Genomic DNA, 21564 nt, shown 5'->3' on the forward strand with positions numbered 1-21564 from the left:
CCTCGCCATCTGAAGGTGCCAGCGATCACCTCAAGGTGCCACAGGAGAGAAGCTTCTAGCACATGGACCTTGGGGGTTCAGCAGCAAAGCCGGGGGAGACATGCACTTCCCTGGTGCTACACATGGAGAAGTGGCTCTCAGAGTCCAGGTACTGTGGTATTATCTCAAACAGCAAGTCCCAAGTTCTGAAGCCTCCTATATATAAATGTGCCCGGGAAGAGCTTCTGTGACACATGGACAGTCAGAAGTAGGATCTGAGTGATGTCTGACATGGCCGTTGCTTTGCTGTGGCTTTTAAGTAGAGGATAAAAAGTGCCACCAGGAAGTGCGCTCTTTTTTGCTGTACTGGAATCCAGCGCTTCCTTGCCCAAGTGATGAAGGTTACTGTAGGGTTTTTGTTGATGTACAGAAAGACAAATAACCTAAGAAGACCCAAAATTTGTACAGCAGATCAAAGGCAGCAAGAGAAGACAAGGGAGCAAATGCGAATAAATGGTGTGGTAAAATCTGAAAGAGTACAGGAAATGGGAAAAAATGTCAAAAGCTGTGTCAGAGACACAGGGAGGAGGCAGAGACTGTTTATGGAGAGGTGAGGGAGACCTCCCAGGGTGAACAGCAGGAGCGATAGCAAAGGTGCTCTCAAAGCTGCAGCCAAGGATGGAGCCCCACAGGGTAATGTCAGACGTGAGGAACTGTGCAGGGGCTTCTTCAACGTGCCAGAATTCTGTGAGATGTGCACACCTTTAATTCCAGCACTCAGGAGGCAGAGAGAGGTGGATCTCTGAGTTTGAGGCCAGCCTGGCCCGTAGAGTGCCAGGGCTGCCCAGAGAAACCATGTCTTTAAAAACAAAAAAATACCTTAACAAAACCAAAAAACAAAAAACTCAAAACAAAAAAACAAACAAACAAAAACCAAAACAACAACAACAACAAAAAACCCAAACCCCAAGCCCCAAGTCTGTCTGTAATGTTTAAAGTGGAGAACCACAGAGGGCACAAAGATGACAAAGAATGAGCCAGACCATGGCACCTGGGTCAGAAATGTACCTGAATGGTAACACAGGACTCCATCCTTCCTCCCCTGCATCCCTGACAGCAGTCGGCTCCTGTCAGAGTTCAGTGCATACACTTCACAAGTTTAAAAACACAGGACAGGTGGTGCACGCCTGTGATCCTGGCACTTGGGAAGTGGAGGCAAGAGAATCCAGAGTTGGATCACTTTCTCTGTCTCTGTCTCTGTCTCTGTCTCTGTCTCTGTCTCTCTCTCTCTCTCTCTCTCTCTCTCTCTCTCACACACACACACACACACACACACACACACACACACACACACACGGAACAAAGAGTTTAAGAAATAGCTGAGTAAGCAGCTCAGTGAGAGCACCTTGCCTACTGGGCATGAAGTCCGGGTTGAAAGTCACCGATGAAGAGGAAAGCGTATCCCTTCATCAGCTCACTCTGTTTGATGACCTTACTCACTGAAATATTTCACTCAAAACAACAATACTGCAATTTTATTCATTACAATGCTATCTTTATTTCCATGGTAGCACAAACAATATTTGGTAGTAGTCTACATTTGATTTCAGTCTTCCTAGGGTTGTCTGCTTTCTCTCTGCTTCCCTCTGTGTGAAGGGCAGGCCCACAGCAGCATCTGTGATCACGCATCATAGAAAACGTCACTAAGGCAGCCAGCACACCACCAAGTCATCACACTGGCTTGTTTGGCTGGAACAGAAAACACGTTCACTGCAGTGCCTACAGAGACAGTGCTGTTGTCTGCTGTCACTGCAGTGACAGTGAAGAAACAGATACGCTAAGGAGACTGTGGCGTGACAGAGTCATTAAGAACAGAGCAGTTCATATTTCCATTTCTCACAGGGCATACAAACACTTCTTTCATATCCATATTTCTTAATTTAAAAATTCATAGATTTTAATTCAGTCTAATTCTTATAGTCACTCTAAAATTATAGCCAATTATATAGATTATTTATAATAATTAAAGCATAGCTTCCATTCTGGTCACAACAGGCCGTGGAGTAGTTCACCACCACTTCGTCTTCTTCTGGCTCCTCATTTCTAGGCTAACTGCTGGAAAATACATAGCAAACACTACATCTTAAAGCAAAGAAACATTTATAAATACTTTGAATAGTCAGTTAATGCAAATAATCAATAGAATCATGGTGAAAATTATTTCAGGAGATAGACCTCTTTGGAGCTGACTTTCACAAAATAGAAAACTTGTCATATGGTAAAAAAAAAAAAAAAAAAGAGAATCTCCAGGAAGAAATGAGGACCCTTTTAGTTGAACAAGAACATAGAGAAACAAAGGAAAACAAATCAACTGAATTTGTATCCATTTTTCTTCCAGAAAAGAGGGACCAGCGTTCTCAGGACCAACCCTCTGCTATTGAGGCGGCTATTTCCAGTTAACACTATGGGTCCATTAGGCTGCTCTTATCTTTTTCCCTAATGGGTTCTAGCCTAGTTTGACTTTTTTAAATCTGTTAAAGCATTGCTTCTTTGTTTAATGTTAAGGCAAATGAAAACATGTATTTTCAACAGTCAGAGCCAGAGATGTTCGTTTTAAAAACACATTTCCCTTTAAACAGTTAAGCTTTCTCGAACCCCTACAGACGTTTTTCTCCTACATTTATTGCTCCCAAATTTTATTTGGTCATTCTTATCTTCTGTCAAAGGCCACAGACTATCTTGTTAATGTTCCGGTTAATTAGTCCATCAAAACTTAAGCACTGAATCTGACAAACCAACCCTTTCTTGAAGATGGACAATTTATTTATTCATTAACTGAAAAGTAAAACAAAGCAAATCAAACCTTTCGGAAAGGTCACCCACCAAGGTCATCTCGTGGCACTGCAGGGTTACTGCTTCAGTGCAGTTCTTCCACACCATTTCAAGGAGGGTTCCCCCAATGACAGTCACTTACATCTCTGTTTACAAAACCATAAAACACTTAGTTCTCCAGTGAATAAATCAAATAACCTACAACTGTCTCGCTTATGTGGTAACAGGAAGGCACGCACATGTGTGTCACAGCCAGTGACATCTCACAGGTAAAAACATCTAAGGTGAAAAAAGTAGGAAGGGAAGTCAGGCACAGTGGACATCGTCCTCAGGCAGAGTCAGGCCTGGAGGTCAGGAAATGAAGGGGGAGGGGAGAAGGCAAGGCATCGGGAACACGGGCTCACTAACAGCATGAGTGTCAGTACAACATCAGTAACTGATTTACATAACCATCGAAAACCTTAAAAAATTAAACTTCTTTTCACATCATTAACCTTAGTCTAGGCACTTTAATCTAAAAATTCATTATTAAAAAACCCATTTCACATCCTTCTGTATTATTCACTCTTAAACACCAATGCAGCCCACTTTAGGATAACAAGTCAGTGAATCCAATCCACCGGTGAAAACATGGTCTATGACCTTAAAGCAGAATTAATGAGACCTTGAAAATATATAGTATACTTCAAAGGTTACTTATCACAACCTGGTTGTTTATATGCTTATCATAAGGACATAAAATACACTCTCATAACATTTAAAATACTTGTGTTTTACATCCGAGAGAAAAATTCCTTTAAAACTTAAGCTCAAAGTATGAGTATTTTTAAAATTTATGCATAACATGACATAAATGTGACAAACTCATTATGTGATTAAAAGTTTGTTTTGTGAAAGGAAAGAGGAAATTATCTTAGTCTATAAAGTTTAATACTTTAAGCCAGCCTCAAAGTTACATTTAAAAGAGGACAAATTAAAAATTTTTTTTCTTGGTAAATAAATTATATTTTCAAATTTAATATTCATCTGAGGGAAAATGAGGTAAGAATAATTCAGTGTATTATAACCTACAGGGCAATAGTAATTTACTCTGGAAACTGCAGGTCATCCTCCTCAAGGTGTGCGCTACACACGGCTCATTCCACCCAGCTCCCTTAGTGCACCCGCCCTTTGTGAGAACTTCCTTGATTCAAATACATTAGCAAATACACAAGGCATAGGTGAGCAGCAGTTTACATGCCTATGGTCTAAGTTCTAGTACACAGAGAAGTACCTATGTTAAGAGTACATTTCAGGCAAAGTTAGGTATGTTGACACTAGATGTCATAGATATTACACAGACACAATCACCTTGGGCTAGCGTGTTTTCAAAGAGCAAAGCATCAAGTCACATTAGAGGATGACAGTGGACATTCCAGACTGTGTGAAGACAATGAACGCCTACCGCATTGGCTTCAACTCAAGCAACAGTCACAACATACGCAATACTTCACAACTTAAATTATTACCTAAAGATTAGTAAGAGTCACTCTGGATACATCCCATGGGTGCACTGGCAAACGTTCTGCATAAGTACAGGACAGTCACCCATTGGTTGAGACGTTCTTCCTCCCTGAGTCCACATTATCCATCCTGTAGATTCTGAGGCACAGCTCCCAGTCGGTAGCTACCCGAAAGCATGGTCAGTATTCTCAAACCTCTTCTGTTACTTACTGTACTTTGGCTTCTAATAGTGCAGTGGGCACGGCATGGGAGTGTCCACTAGTACAGGTGGTGGCATGTCTCAGGGCATCTGCACCAAGACAGGTGACCAGCAGCTCCGTGCGGCGGATGAGTAAGTGTGTGAGGTCCTCTGCCAGCGCGTCTATGCTTGAATAGCGCACCTTCTCAAAGTCAAAGATGTCTTTGAGAAAGAAAAGAACTTGGTTCTGGAAAAGGAATACACAAGACATTGGCATTTATTAGGCTACAATTTGTTAGAGCTATGAACTGTTAATACTGGAGCAGACTTTAAACCAGGGGTCAGACATTTTAGTTCTGAGGCTGGTTTCACATTAACCTTTTAAATTGTTGTTTTCTATGCTGTAAAATTTGTGCAAATACTACCTGTCCTGTGTGTGTGTGTGTGTGTGTGTGTGTGTGTTCTTTAGACCAGGCTGGCTTCAAACTCAGTCTTTGCCTCTGCCCCCCAAATGCTGAGATTAACGGGGAGCAACACCATGCTTGGCTCAGTTGTCCTGTTCTCAAAAAAGGCCGTCCTTCACGTGCCCAAAGCATGACAACTGCGAGTGCTGGCCTTGCAGACAGAAAAACGGACCATGTTCGGTAACCATGATACTTTTATATGTCTATTTTTCTATTAAAAAAGACATGAATGGAAAATGATAGTTTCATGTCGAGAGTGAGTCACAGGTCTTGAGGAACATCATTTCAATGAATTAATGCACTGAAGTTGTTTACCATTAAACACTAAACCTCAGCTACAATGTAATGATGGAAGAGAATGAACTACAAAGAGAGAACCAGCAACAACAGACTTCAATCCTCAGACAGTATGTTAGCAAGCACCAGCAAGGCTATCAGAGTCCCTGGAGCTAGCACGGGCTAGTGCCCTACTCTGCAGTGGGTAAGGAAGTGGGAGATGGAGAACTCAGGATCGCTGGGCCACAGCCCTGTCTCACTGAAGCACACAATTTACTACTGGAGGGTTAAACAGACTAGCAACAAATTAATGAGTTCTAAATGACAGTAAAATGAAAATGTCCTAAATCATTTATAAAAACATTATGTTAAGGCAAACAAACTTAAACACTTCACAGTATAGCAAGGCATCCTCCATCCAAGCACAGACTCACACTCCCCGGGACTGCTGGTCCCTGAAACTCATTACCTCAGTACTGCCACATTGCCAGCCAGAACATTCAGCAGTGATCTCTAACAAACATTTTGGCAAGCAAAACTTCAGACACGAGGACACAACTTTAAATTCTCATGTGAATTCTTACAGCTTGGATTTCAACATCCACATTGTACAGAACTTAGTTCTGTATCCCAACACTACACAGGTCATTTCTGTAGTACTTCCCATGTGCCACTGTAGCATGACCCTGACAGAGACCCTGACAGAGACCCTGACAGAGACTATGGACAGTCAGTGGCCTGGAGCAGTCTAACCTTAGGACACCAGTCTGTTACAGTAACACTGGTGTTACTGTCACCAATTAATTACTGGCAATTAAATACAAAATTAGGTATTTTTACAACTTTATGTTATACAAAAGTAAATGTCTTTATTTTATTCTCTAAAACAGTGATTCAATGGCTGAACATACCTTAAAGAAGTAACATAGGTCATAGAGAGAATTTCTAGGACCCAAGAAGCCCCAGGCTAAGACAGGGCTTATATGCTCACAAATAGCATAAAAATGGGCGAAAAATCCATCTGAGATCTGTTGGGAAAGAAAAGGCAATCAGTTTATTTTAATCTTCTTAAATTTACTTTCTCTAGTAATGAAACATACACTGCTAGCTATTATGTGGTCTGAAGTCTTTGGGAGCAGACAAGCTTCCATCATGAGACAGCCTATTGAGAACATTAACAAACTTAAAAGAGTCATGGGGTTTATATAGAATATGGGGTTGCATATTCTAGCCAGCAGTTTCAGATGAGAAGAAAATTCACCTTATAAAAATACAAGTTAAACCTTCCTTATGCAAGGGCTCCAGCCAGAAAAATTTAGAATTTTTAAAACTCTGGAATACCTCTTCCAAAAAGGACAATGTACTCCAATAAGCCACACCTCCTAATCCTTCCCAAACAGTTCATCAGCTGGGGACTGGCCATGCAAATCTATGAGTCTGTAGGGGCTGTCCTCAGTCAAACCAACAGAGCAGCCTGGGTTTTGCACTTCTTCTTCCTAAGAGCAATTATCATGCTGTACCAAGTTCTAACAACAATATAGCATTCTATGTAGTTTTTAGGGATATTTTGACTAGTTTTCACGATTTGAAAGTTTTACTCAACTGTAGTGACCAAAGACCCCTTCTAAAATAGGTTTTAAAGGATTAAGCACTAAATGACTAAGCATTGAAGCTTGAGGTGGGGCTCAGCAGGTAGACTGCTTCCTGGGCTTGATACCCTGTATGCCAGCTGTGGTGGAGAGCAGCTGCAGTTTTAGCATACGGGTAGAAGTTTAGCATAGGAGGCTTAGGCTTGCAAGGCCATTTATGGCAACACAGAAGTTCCAGGCCAGCCTGTGATAAGAGATCCTGCCTATAAACAAACACATAAAGCACCGACTTATTCTTACTAGAATTCTAACCGTTAGTCATGAAAGTCAATATTATGAGACTTTGTCCTGTGACTGACTCTTCTTATAAAATACCGGTACATATATTTGCATGTGGAGAAAATCTTTAAGATAATTGAATTTCTAGTTTAGCAAATTATAAATTTTTAAACTGTCCTTAGGATTCTCTGAATTGCTTCAGCGTCTGCTGTAGTATTTGTTTACCTTTTAATCTCTAATTTTTATTAATCTGGGCATTTATCTTTCTTTTGGTTATTTAGTCTAAAGGTTTGACAATCTTAAAAAAAAAACAACTTTTGAACTGGTTTATCTCCATTTTATTTCCCATCTACCAATATTGGGCATTGTTTGCCCTATTTTTCCAAAGCTTTCAGATGCATCATTAAGTAATTACTAAGATATCTCCCTCCCTCCCTCCCTCCTTCCCCTCCCCCTCTGTGCCACTTAGATTTCTGATATATTGTATTTTCATTTTTAATCAATTTTAGGAACTTAAGATTTTCTTTTTCAGTCTGGAGAGATGGCTTTGCGATTAAGAGCACTGGTTGGTCTTGCTGGGGGTCTGAGTTTGATTCTTAGTACCCGCATGGCAGTTCCCAACCATCTCTAACTTCAGTTTCAGAGAGAGTTGACGCTTGTTCTCACGTCTATGGGCACCAAGCACACACTAGTGCTCGGTCTCACACACACACAGACAAAACACTCACACAATATCAAATAATACATATTTTTTAGTTAAAAATATTTCCCTTCTCAGTATCTTCCTTGACCTATTTGTCATTCCAGAGCCTGCTGCTCAGTTCCTATGAATTTGTGTCCTGTCTATTGTTCTTGGTGTCCAGTTTGTTCCTTTGTAGTCAGAATACAGAATGGGATTTCAATTTTCCTATATTTGTGTCCTACTATGTTGTCAACTTTGGAGAAAGTTCCAACGGCTATTAAGAAAGTGTCTTCTTTAATGTCTGTCTGGGTGTCTACTATGGCCATTTGGATGATGTCACTTCACTCCAGTGTGTTCTGTTTAGCTTCTGTTTAGACACTCTGCCTACTGGTGTGAGACTGGTGAATCAAGCCACTCACTATTATAGTGTTGAGGGGTTTTAGATCAAAAAGTATATATTTTAATGACTGATTTTAATCAAGTGTAGGTGCACATCTCTGCGCACACACATCAGAGGCCAGAGGGCTTCAGATTACCTAAAATTGGAGTTACAGTTGGTTGTAAGCTGTCTGACTTGGTGCTGTGAACTGAACCAGGGTTCTCTGGAGGAATGGTTGTGCTCTTAGCTGCTGAGCCATCTCTTTGGTCCAAACAGTTCCTTAGAAGTACAGTGCCTCTCTTTAGTGTGATGTGTCCTTATCTCATCTGATAGCTATGGTTTGAAGCCAATTTTGTCAGGCATTACAATAGATAATTCTCGTTGTCGCTTAGTTCTGTTTTACATGCTTTTATCCTAAGGTATTGTCTATCACTGATGATAAGGCATGAATTTTGAAAGCAGAAAAAAAAGTGGGGGGAGGTGACTGTTTTCTAATTGAAATTCTTAGTCTGTATCTCTTTGTTGGGTAATTACAACTATTAATATTATGAGTTACTACTGAACAGTATATATTATTTCCTGTTCCTGTCATTTTGGGGTTTTGTGGTGTCTTCTTAGTGCTCTTCTGATTAGTTGTTCTGAAAACTTTTATTTTCTTAGGTATGTTTATTCATTTTTTAAACATTTATTTATTTTTATGTATGAGTACACTGTAGCTATCTTCAGACACAGCAGAAGAGGGCATCAGATCCCATTACAGATGGTTATGATCCACCATGTGGTTGCTGGGATTTGAACTCAAGACCTCTGGAAGAGCAGTCAGTGCTCTAACCACTGAGACATCCATCTCTCCAGCCTGGTATACTCATTCTTGAGACCAGTATCCTCTACAGAGCTGGCTTGTTTTCATAAATTCCTTTAATCTGTTTGTGCAATAATCTTTTTTTCCTTTGAGTATGACTGGTAGTTCTTTTTTTTTAGCACAGTAGTCTAGGGTGTCATCTTTCATACACACCTAGGGTGTGGTCTTTCAGAACTTACAGAACATCCATTCAAGCCATCGTGGCATTGTAGATCTCCACTAGAAAAGTCGATGGAACTGTTATTTTGATGGGCTGCCTTTCTTGCCTTTCAACATCACCTCTTTGCTCTGTACACTTAAGTATCTTCACACAGGCAGTTCCTTTGCTGGTCCCCCACTTGATGTTCACTGTGCGCCTCTTGCATCTTGATAGACATCTCTTGCCTTAAATTTGGGAAACTTTCTTCTATGATTTTTTTTTTTTTGGTACAGAATAGAGTTTATTCAGGTCATGGGAGAGTTAAGAGGGTAGTAGAGGCAGAGAGAGAGAGGGGGAGAGAGAGAGAGGGAGGAATAGACAAGTAGAGGCCGGCCATGAGCACGGGGAGGGAGGGGGGGAAGGGAAGGGGAGGAGGAGGAGTAGGGGAGGGAGAGCAAGGCTGCAAGAGAGCAAGAGTTCTTCTATGATTTTGTTGAACATATTTTATGTGAGGTCAACCGGTGTTCCTTTTCTTTCTTCCATGTCTCAGAAGTGTAGTCTTTTAATAGTATCTTAGAATTCATGTATGTTCTGTTCTTTAATGTGCTGGTTGGCTCTCTGTCAACTTGACACAAACTAGAGCCACTTGGGAAGAGGACTGCCTCCATCAGATTGCTTGTAGGTAAATCTGAGTGACTTCCTCTTGATTACAACTGTGAGCGGGCCCAGGCCACTGCGGGCAGGGCATCTCTGGGCAGGTAGTCCTGGATGAAGCCTTGAGCTCCCTTGATAGTACACTGTAATGTGGAAGTGTGAGCCACAGAAAGCCTTCTGCCTGAAAGTTGATTTGGTCTTTGTTTTGGTCCAGTTCCTCTACCTTGTCTTGATATTCTCCTACTTGATCCTTGATACTCCATTGGTAAAGCTGGGGATTGTTTTGTTTTTTGCTTGTGATCAAGAGTTAGCCATGCAAGACTAACAACCTAAATGCAGATCTTTAGAACCCACACAAAAGTCAGACACATGGACAAGTATCTGTAATGCCAGCATGTTCCTATGGGGAGATGAGCGAAGGGACAGGAAATTTTTTAGCTAGCCTGGCTTACATAGCAGGAAAAAGACCCTGTCTCAAACAAGGCATAAAGGTATTTACAGATACTCAAATGTCCTCTTAACACCCACAGGCCTACTGTGGCTACACGAAGAAACACATATGCTCCCAGAGAGAGAGAAGAGAGAGGGAACAAAGAAACACCTAGGAAGACAGATTCAACTCCATGCAGTCTCACTGCAGAGTCCACACACGGGTAGGTGTGTTCAGCACAAATGCAGAAGCCCTGTGGGTTTATCAGTGCCCTGTCTGCCTGAGTAAGCAGTCAGTCTGGCCTGTGAGGATGCACTGTTATAAAGCGGGGCTGCCACACTCAACCTTCTTTACACACAGGCCTGATGGTTCTGCAGGTGCTGAGACAGGACAAAGCCTTATTAGATACTGTAGGCAGGTAAATTTTGGACTTGCAGTCTTCCGTATGTGAACTGGACCAGTCTTTTTCCTTATAAATTATCTTGTCTCAGCTGGTTTGTAAAGCCACAGAAATAAACTAAGGAGAAATCTGGGACATAATGAGTCTTACCTTCATCTGTTGCCTTTTCTGTTTCAGTACTGACCAACAACTTGAAGCCACAGCCTAAATATAGACAGAGGAAAAATGCAAGGTTTAAATTCATATTTATTATTAATATTTCCAACAATTCAAATTTTCTTGGTTTAAAAATCCCAAATAGTAATGATAAGGACAACCCCAGGTTCCTTGTGTTGTTTACAAACATCAAGGGATAGTCTGCATTTTATGAAATTAAAATTTATATCCAAAAGCGGGGCAATGGTGTATCCATTTTATTACAACTCTTGGGAGGCAGACCTCTGAGTTCAAGGCCAGCTTGGTCTACAGCCTGAGTTCCAGGACAGCCAAGGCTACACAGAGAAACCAAACCAGGGGGCTGGAGAGATGGCTCAATGGTTAAGCATGCTGATGGCCCTTCCAAAGGTCCTGAATTCAGTTGCCAGCAACCACATGGTGGCTCACAATCATCTGTAATGGGATCTGATGCCCTCTTCTGGTGTGTCTGAAGACAGCAACAGTGTACTCATATACATAAATAAATAATTCTTTTAAAAGAAAAAAACCAAACCAAATCAACTGACCAACCAAACAGCCTATAAGAGAAAGGTGCTGAACTCTATAACCAAGGCACGTAAGCAGTTACAACACAATTCTCAAGGCTCATACAGTCTTACTGCACATGGGAACTCACACCCGTGATCCTGGCATATAAGAGGCGAAAGCAGCAGATCCTCAGAGTGCCAGCCAGCTTGGGCTACAGAGTGAGACCTGGTCTCACAAATGAACACAAACAGAGGTTTAAGTTCTACCCCTATGAAATGCGCTAGAAAGAATCTGTCTATACATACACACAAATAAATGTTCTCTACCCAATAATGAAGATAGATGATCTTCTTTCCTTCAAGGACAGTGTTGCTGGAATATCTGAGGGTAAAAGCTAAGTTTTATTCAAGAACCAAGAAACTGTAACCATGAGGAGGCAAAAGAAATGCCTTAGTGGATCCTAGTGAAGCCTCTATTCTGGCTGACCCAACTTTACCGAGTCAGTGTTGAAATGGAGAAAATTGTGTTCTGTGGCATCCCTTAGTGGAGGAAGAGCTGCACCTTAAAGCACAGTGTCTGGAAGATCTAACAACTGTGACTGCCAAGGGACACGAAAGCATTCCCAGCGTGCAGACTTTACCATGAACCATGATGCCCCTGCCAGCTGCTGGTACCCATGGCTTTCAGGGGATTTCATCTCAAGTGTTACACACTGCACACGTGAGCCCAACGACAAAGGATGAGCTCAATTTTCTATCTATGTAGTTCCGACTGGCCTTGAACTCACAGAGATCTGGCCTGTTCCTGCTTCCTGGGTGCTAGGATTTAAGGCATGTGCCCCCACTGCTGACCTCTGTAGTTTTTAATCAGCTGTCCATCTCTGATCCTTTCCCATCAGACTTGAATAGCAAAGAAAGTAAATGCCACTTACAGTTTCTTTGAAGGAAGAATTGAGCCAACGATTGTTCACTACACTCTGTATGGATGTGGGTGGGTTTTCTAAATCTTCAAAGGAATCCATTAATATGAAATCCAGAACCACATCATAAAAATTTAAATTTTTCACCTGCATTAAATTGCAAGATAGCAGTGAGTGCAGATTAGGCAAAAGGCAATAGAGATTTAGACCAAGATAAAAACAACAAAGAGAAAAGCAGAGAAAACTAAAATAGACCTGTGGTTCAGATTTACCCAACTCAGAGATGAATATGGAAAAATAGGTAAAGATTAGAAAGGGTAAAGGAAGGGTCCTATGTCTGGACCTACCTTGTCCCCAGCGCCAACCTCCCCAGCTCCCTGGAAAAGCATTCTGTGAACCTCTACCACAGCGAGCTGCTCTGAGCTCAGCATGGACGCCATTTCCCCAAGGACTCCTACAGTGCTTTAGTGGATGCTTAGGAGCCAAGAACGGTGTGTAGGAAACAGTAGTTTTGTACTGTTGCTGCTCCTAGATTCCAACGTAACCGGAATGAGGATGTACGTATAGACCCAAACGATCACGTCTGTATCAATGCCACTGAGCTGTGAGTTCATACACAGAACCACAGTGTAAGTTCTAGTTGGTACACCTTCTCTAAAGTAAGACCGCCTCTGGTTTTTCTTGGTAACTTTACACCTTCAAGTCTGCTTCCTTGGCTCTCTGGTGCCCTGTCCCTTATTCATCTCAAACCGCTCTTGCACAGTAAGCTACAACTGCCTGTAACAAGACCTACCCCATGGGAATAAGGACTAAAGGCTTTTACAAAGCCATTTCCTTATAACCAATCAATGTATAAAGAATATAGTTTCCATTGTTTATGAATGTCAGAAATATGATGGTACCACTACACAGCTAGGTATGATAGTGCCCTGATACTACAGTTGGTATGCCAGTACCCACCAGCACACGGCTGCATATGACAGTACATATCAGCACATGGCTGCACAAACAGCACCCACCTTCACACGGCTGGATTTACTATCAGTTAGAAAGCAGACAAAGAACCTGTCCCGTAAATGCACAGACAGCAGGAGTGAGGATTATGAGATGTGCTCACCCCTCTGGCAGCAAGTTCCATCTCAGTACTATCCCAGTGATCAGTCTGCTCCAAAAAATAGATCATTTCATCAAAAACATCTTGAAATTTCTTTGGATTCTGCAAAGAAAACAGTGTAGTCTAAACATAACTTTATAACAAGACTTAAGCCTACAAAATAAGTTACTTTTTTACTTTTAAAGAAAGTTGAATCTTAATTATTCTACAAAATATTTGCAAGCATGCCAAGTTATTTCCTTCTTGAAGTGTCTCCAGCATCCCAGGCTAGCTTCAAATGACCTGTAAGGTGGAGGATGACCTCAGGCTCCTCCCTCCTTACAGGGCTGGGGTTACACGTGTGCCTCTATGGCAGTGAGGTTTAGTGGGGTCCTTTCTACGTCAGGGCAGGCAGCTCTCAGCTCCCCATCGCCAGCTGTGCCCTAGGTCACGGATGCCAAGAACAGGGACGTCAGGAAAGCGTCAGCAAACCGCTGCTCAGACTGTAAGAAGAAGCAGGGCTGCAGCAGAAGCCTGGCGTCCTGGTGCAGATGGGCTTTGCCTGGAGACATGCTGGTTCAAAGCCTTGTGTTCCTCTAGGATGGGAAGGCTAAGAAAGAACCCAAGATTCATGCTGTGAACTTCAAGGACATAGTGTCATTTGAGATTCACTTAGTACTGAATGCTTAGGTTACTTCCCGCTTACCATTTATCTAATCATAAAAGTCTTCTGAAACAGGGTCAAATACAGTTCCTCTGCACAGAGAGGGACTTGAGAGTAAATGAACAGGAGCTGAATGTAGGTGGGCAAAAGGTTAAAGGCAGGCCTGTTCCTCTGGACAAGCCTGCACGAAGTGAAGTGGTTCCTTACAGTCTGAAGGAAGTGCTCATCAAAGGCTCTGCCTCCCCAGCTCAGTGAGAGGAGCACCAGGCAGCACAGTCTGTGCTCCAGGCCCCTCAGGGCTCTGCCCTCCACCTTCTTCCAGAACAGGCTTGAGGAGGAGTTAGCCACACCTGGACATAGCAGCAGATCTACCAACAGATCTCACCGGATATCACCAGAGGCCACAGGCAGCTCTAAGTTACTACAAACAACCTGCCACGAGCTTTGCACACAGAAAGTAACTCAAACAGAAATAGCACAGTCTGTGTGAGGTGACAGAACAACTGTTGGCACTGCTTCTGGGTCATGAGAGCTCTGGGGGTCCAGCTGGGAGTCTGGCTCGGTGCCAAGGACTTTCCCTGTTCAACTATCCCCCAAGCTCCCTGCATTTAGTCTTCAGTCAGAGAAACTAGTAAGAACAAAACTTGCTTAGAGAATATATTTACCTTCCGGGCTTTCACAATTAAAGCTGACAAAATTTTCCTTCCACTTTCAGCAAGGAACGACCTGTTGTCTGCTTCTGCAAGGATTAGCTGAAAAACACCAGTCGGCAGGGTGAACAAATGACACATGGGAAACCGAGCAGTCAGGGTAGGGACGTGATGCCAAGTCACTATTGAAGACAGGAAGTCCAAATTCACAGAAATGGAGAGACTTAGCCCAATGATCAAAAATATTTAGGGCAGGCAAATTTGAACTTAGATTCTGTTTCAGAGAATTAGATATCTGCAGTGAAGAGTTGGAAGAACAGTGAGTGACTAAGAGCACTGTGCTTGCAGAGGACCCAGGTTTGGTTCCCAGCACCCATGTTGAGTGGCTCACGACCCAGCTACACAGGATCTGATATCTTCTTCTGGGCTCTTGGACACCCGAACTTATGTGTACACACACACACAATAATAAATATAGATCTTGAAAAAATTTTAAAAATCTAAGGTAAATTTTATGTAGCTTTCAAACATAAAGTAATTCGCTTCTTTATTATTTTGTTTTTTGAGACAGGGTCTCACCATGTACCTCTGGCTGGCCTCGAGCTCACAGCGAGTGCTGGAACTGAAGGTGTGAGCCAGCAGCCTTGTTTCATTTTATTAGAAGCCTTGCTTCTCACCACTGAGTCAAATCTAAAACCATAGCGATGAAGACTGAGTTTTAGCAGCATTCCCATGTTCCACTTAGAGTGTGGAAGGCCTGGAAAGGTGTGGGGAGGAGAGTGAATGTGGAAACAGAGCTTCAGAGGGAGAGTCAGCACAGTGGACTGCCCATCTGCCTTTAGCAGGCAGGATATGCAAGAGCTGCCCCATACACAGCCAGGACTTCACCAGAAAGCGCTCAGTGCAGGACATCCCTCAGTGATGTAGGAAATACCTGAAAAGCTTGCCGAATACAGTGAAGCTTGGCAAGAAAGTCACTGTCTCCCAGGCACTCCAGCATCTCCGTTCTGTGTCAGAGAGCAGAGAGCAGCTGTTAGGTTCCAGCCCAGAGCAAGCCGTGCACAAAGCTGGACTTAAGCAGGCCCTTAATGGAAAACACATGTCCTCTGCATACTGGTGGACTGTGCAAAAATTACTGGAACAAAATGTATTTTTCCCATATTCCTAAGCATGATTTAATAACTGTTACATAAAAACAGTACCTTACTATATTATTATAAAATATTAGCCACTAAAATAAAGTATTAGATGTAAGCTAAGCTGGAATGATACCTCAGTACTCTGGAGTAAATTTTTCCTTCTTCAACTAAATGCATAGCTTCTTCATAAAACGGGCAGCGACAAAAAGACTCCAGGCTGTAGGTTTGCTGTGCTTGTCTGTGCTCTGAAAGCTAAGAATACACAGAATGAATTTTACCAAAGTAAGAAGAACTAAATAAAAAATAGGATTTCAATATTATCAAAATAAACATGTGACTAACCCACGGGACTCACTAACACTTTATGTATGAAAACCGTAAATTCACTTTACTTCAACATTCAGTTGTTAAAGTTCAAGAGCAGTTTGAATGAGCATAGGCACAATCTGTCTCAATAAACACACACACACACACACACACACACACACACACATATGCACACACGCACACATACACACAGAGAACCAGGAGTGGGCTGGCAAGTAGCTGGTGGTGCTCACACTGATGGTCAGTGTCCAGCGGGCATCTGGCAGGTCTGGCCTCTGGGCACTCACACTCACACTCACAGATGGCACACATCATTAAAAATAACATCTTTTGCAAAAAACTCAGTTGGTAAAAAGAGAGAAATTAGTTGGGCACAGTGGCACAGACCTTTAATTTAATCCCAGCAAGGAGGCTGCTTTGCTACTTTAGCAGGTTCTAGGCCAGAGTTATGCAGTGGGACCTTATTCCAAAGAATCCAGAAGAACCCAAAAGAAAAATAAACTCAGTTCATTTCAAATCCAGCGCTTAAGTCAACCAGGTCTGAAGAAGGCAGAGTAAATGATGAGGACTTTTATCAGCCACAGGACTCTTCAAACTCTCCAGGAAAACACAAACATGACCTGCTGTCCTAAGGAACGCTGTCTTCTCCGTGGGGAGATTTTCTGGAGCTGAAAGATAACCCTCTCTGACTGTACGACAGAGTGAGTCTGCAAACACTATCCCAGCCCAACACTTCATCAAAAGACAACTGCAAATACTGCTGGGTGGCCAGCTAACAAAATCCCCCACTCACTGGGACACTATGAGGAGAAAACCTAGGATCTGTGCAGAGTGAGTGAGTGTTCCACCTCTTCAGTTATAGCCCCAGATCAAAACTTTTTAAACAGTGTTACTAAGATTTATTTCACACGTCATCAATAAGTATACAACTTGTTGGTTTTCGGAACACTCAGAGTTGTGTGCCCAACAGTCCTTTCTGGCACATACTGCCAGTCCACCAAGAGGCTCCTCCATCCGCCGTCTTCTAACCCTGCCCTGGCTTCTGGGAACAAGTACTCGAAAACCACAGTTTACCACTGAGAACGTCGTGTACACGGCACTGAGTGGTGTGTGGCCGCTGGGGTTTGCTGCTGTCTTTCAGAATGCTTCCCAGGATGAACCATGATAAGCCACAGCAGCCGTCACTCACGTTTATGGACACGTGGAACTCGTGTGCATGGGCGCTGGGAAGATGCCGCAGTGGTAACGAGCACTTGCTGCTCTGACAGAGGACCTGGGCTCAGTCCTCAGTTCCCACATCAGGCTTCGTACAAACACCCGTGCTTCCCGGTCCAGGGAATCTATTACCTTCTGGCCTCCATGTGCACCACACAGCATGTGATACGCATACATACATACACACACATATCGATATATACATATACACACATACGGGTTACTCACACATATTCATAACATAAAAATATGTAGGTAAATTTGAAATCACAACTCTCCAGAGCATGGACATACCACATTATTTTCATCCATTCCTCAGTAATGGACACCAATTTTCCACTTTTTAGACATGATAGGCTGCTATGAATATCTGTGTACATGGTTTTTTACAGATTCATGTTTTTAACGCTCCTGGCACACAGAAATAGAAGGGTCAGATAGTGACTCTGTGTTTACTGTCTGAGAACAGGCAAGACCGTTTCTGCAGGGTGGCTGCCTTCCTTTCAGGACCGTGAGCACTGCTCACACATTCTCTCATAACAACTGTTGTTTTTTCACCTTCATCGTAACAACTACAGCACATGGGAACCAATCTGCAGTTCGAGATGACTGATGTTTTCATCTTATTAGTCCTTTGGATATTCTGTTAGGAGAAATGTCTACTCAATTTCTTTGCTCATTTTTACATTAGGCTACTTACCTAATTAGTATTTAATTGTATGTTGTAAGCCTTTTAAAAATCAGATACAGAATCTGTAAATGTTTTTGCCTGTTTTACTATTTTAATGTTTTTGGTGTCTTTGAGCATAGCAGATCTTGATGAGTTCAGCATGGTCCACATAAGGGGTCCAGGCCAGCCAGAGCTATAGAACTAACCAAATTAACCAGATCTAAAGACAAACGCTGAGAATTCAGCTTTGAAAGCTGCCACACAGGACCAATTCTGACAATTCCCGAGGGACAGAGCTTTAGGAGGGGTGGCACCGTCATGTTCTTTTCTGTGACAGCCAACAAGATGGTGCATGACTTGGCTTTTCAGACCTCTGCAGAGACAGAGCCGGACCATGAGACCCACAGCTCGGCGCTCCTTTGGGGACTTAGCTATTTTCTGAGTAAATGTGGGCTTTTCTTCTCAGAGCTCTGGACTTTTTAGTCTTCTCCATGCTTGGGATCAATTCTGGGCCTTGTGCACAAGGGAAGAGCACTACACTAAGGAGCCATCTGTGTTCCAGAAGCAGCTCTGCAGGCTGTGGTGTTTGCACTGTGTTAAATGCCTTAAAGGAAATGGTCTCATTTATTCCTGGTATCAGATTATAAGTTCAGTAAGATTACTGTTGGCAACACACAGGCAAAAGAGCAGAAATGAGTATTTACAGGAAATGTGCTTCAGGTTCTATAAGTAATCCTTAAATTTAGATCCAGACATAACATTCCCGAGTGTAGGCTCTTCTCGCTGTGGTTGAACGTGGTGGCTGAAGGCTGATGTCTGCTGTTGCCATTGCTCATTTCCCCTAATTTTTAAGATGAGGTCTTTTACTAAACGTGCAATTGCTGACTTAGCAAAACTGGCTGATTAGCAAGCCCCAGAAATCCTCTGGTTTCCTGTACCCAAATTCTGGCTTATGACACAGGTACTGGGCCTCAGATTCAGATCCTCTTGCTTGTGCAGAAGGCTTAACAGAGTCCTTTATCCAAACTCAGACCTTATGCTCTCAATCAGACTATACTATCTCTCTGCATTATCTAACACACAGCAGAAGTTGTCATAGCAACAGTATCATTTAGGCTAATATAAACATGTGGGGCCAGAGAGATGGTTACTGTGTAGAAGTTTGATAACCTGAGGTTAGGCCTCAGGACCGTACAGGAGAGAACCAACTTCCTCAGGCATCCTCTGAAATCACTTCTGCATGTAGTTCAAATCAGTGAGTTTTCCTGAGGTGCTGGAGATTGTGGAGTTTAAGTCTCTCAACAGTTTATTTAAAAAAAAAAAAAAAAAAAAAAGAGAGGAGTACCAAGGGTCGCCTGCAACTGACAAACCCAGAGAAAGAATGAGAGGTCACCACTCAGGCGAATCGACCACAAGCTGTCTGGGAGTAAGGGTAAACTCCAATGCTGGGGAACAGCTGTCCGGGAGCCAGGCTCCTGCTCTGCAGAGGACCCCACCGCTCCTCTGCAGAGCTTAGCCCTCAGGCCCTCATCTTCAGGTCTCCAACACAGGTTGTGCAATCCTGGAACCTGGCCAAGATGCTTAGAGCAAGAGAGAAAGAGCAAAGGAAGAAACAAAATGTCAAGTATAATAAACTGTGAAGGACTGAGAGAAGGGGAAGGAGAAGGTCTCACAAGCAGAGGAGACATTCCGGAAACTGCAGCTTTGGGAAGACTGACTAGAGTTTCATGACAACATTATTTAGGACATTAAATCTGACCACAGAGAAAAGTCAGGTTAGTCTTGAACTTAATACGATAGCACTTAGCAGCTTGTCAGTATCTACTGTCACTAACAAAACAGCATTTACTATTCGGGTAGAGCCTCCTCAGCCTGGGAGTCGACCCCAGACTGATGAGAAATTTGAGACTGATGTCCACGTGTGTTATGACAAGTGCGAGATTCCACCTTCCCTTGTCTGGGTCACACCCAACGTACAAGGTCATATATATAATCTAAATTATCTTCAGGCTGTATAAAACAGAACGTTCACCTATATGAATGTCTTGCGTACACCTGTGTGTGTGTACCACATGTGCCTATGATGGTTGTGAACTAATGCTTGGCTCTAAAGCAAACCAAGATCTTCCACAAGAACAACCAGTGCTGGGCCATTGCTCCTGCTCCCGAGAATGGAGTGGGTCTAGGCTTGGAGTCTATTTCCAGAGACGCCATTTTCATGCAAACACTCTACATATGTATGTCTATACCAGTGCACGAGCGTGCGCGTGCACACACACACACACCTTTATACTGTCACTAGAGGAAGGTGTGCGGATGTCACAGTCGTTGCCATCTTAATACAGAGAGTATGGGCTGGGGACATGGCTCAGCAATGAAGAGCACTGGCTGTTCTCTCAAGACTCGGGGTCAACTCCCAGCACCCACATGGCAGCTCACAACTGTCTGTAACTCCAGTTCCAAAGGCTCCACACCCTCACACAGACACATGAAGGCAAAACACCAACACACATGAAATAAATTATTTAAAAAAAAAAAAGTAACCAGGGATGGTATGATGCACGCATGCACACACACACACACACACACACACACACACACACACACACACACACACACACACGCAGCAACTGAACTAAGCTGTAGTGCAATGGCAGAACTACCACTTGTCTTACCTCTGTTGCTGAAGCAAGGAGATCTGCTGAGTCGATGTTCACGGTGTCTGGCAGGCCAAAGTCATCCACAGTCTCCCTCACGCTCATATCTGTGTCTTTATCTTAAAAGCAACAAGGGTGAAAGTCAAACTGTTGTCCCTTGTCTCTGCCATGCTCACGTGATACAGTGGGATTTTACCTCTACTCTATCCAGACAGCCAGGGCTGGAGGGAGACCGATGGCAACTGCAGTGGGCTGCGAGCTAACAGCACTCGCAAAGCTCCCTCTGCTAACATACTGCCATGACATGGAAGGAAGGGCTACAAAAAGCAGAGGTCATTATCGAAACGTATTCTATTTTTTAATCTTACGTGCATTGGTATGTGTGGAGGGTGCTGGAGCCTGGAGCTGGAGTTACAGACCATTCTAAGCTGCCATGTGGGTGCTGGGAATTGAACCTGGGTCCATCTCTCCAGCCCTCCCCCTTTTAAATTTAAAGAAATTAAACTTAATTTCTTTTTATTAAAAGTTTTTGAGTTTAAAATAATGACAGTAAATTATTTACCATACTTGGTAAAGTCTTTAAGTACTAGAACTACTTTAAAAAATTTATTTGCAAGTGGCTTGCCTACATTTGGAAAATTTTAAGGTTCATTCAAATCAACTGAAAAAAAAAAGTGAGACAGAGTCTCATTATGTAACCTGGGTTATCCTGGAACTCACTACATAGACCAGGATTTCTACTCACAGAGATCCACCTGCCTCTGCCTCTCGAGCTGGGATAAATGTACCACTCAGGTTGTGGTGGCCCATGCCAGTAGGAGATGCTAAAGAGGCAGAGGCAGGAGAATCACTGGTTCAAAGCCAGGCAGCTCCATAGTGAGGTTAAAGTACCAAAAAGGC

At 42.8% G+C, this 21564-nt stretch overlaps 1 protein-coding gene across 6 annotated transcripts in view; it reads right to left on the reverse strand.

Moving 5' to 3' along the window:
* Positions 1-1538: 1538 nt before the first annotated feature.
* The window catches only part of MIGA1 (mitoguardin 1), a 52282-nt gene continuing 32256 nt past the window's right edge, over positions 1539-21564 (reverse strand). Inside the window, exons 8-18 of one of the 6 annotated variants that reach the window (XR_013975017.1) lie at positions 20683-20783; positions 15929-16047; positions 15591-15663; positions 14672-14758; positions 13367-13465; positions 12262-12396; positions 10797-10850; positions 6144-6260; positions 4525-4739; positions 2863-2957; positions 1539-1654 (exon numbers count right to left, since the gene is read on the reverse strand). Coding sequence is in view for 1 of the 6 variants with exons in the window: in XM_080915950.1 (XP_080772076.1) it covers positions 2921-2957; positions 4525-4739; positions 6144-6260; positions 10797-10850; positions 12262-12396; positions 13367-13465; positions 14672-14758; positions 15591-15663; positions 15929-16047; positions 20683-20783 (1037 nt within the window). In the remaining 5 variants the exon portion in view is untranslated. Of the gene's footprint in view, positions 2958-4319; positions 4740-6143; positions 6261-10796; positions 10851-12261; positions 12397-13366; positions 13466-14671; positions 14759-15590; positions 15664-15928; positions 16048-20682; positions 20784-21564 lie in introns of all 6 variants that reach the window. The other 5 variants (XR_013975018.1, XR_013975019.1, XR_013975020.1 and 2 more) reach the window with 5 other exon arrangements.

The sequence above is a fragment of the Micromys minutus genome (assembly GCF_963924665.1).
Source record: "Micromys minutus genome assembly, chromosome: 4".
In the NCBI taxonomy this organism is placed as follows: Eukaryota; Metazoa; Chordata; class Mammalia; order Rodentia; family Muridae; genus Micromys; species Micromys minutus.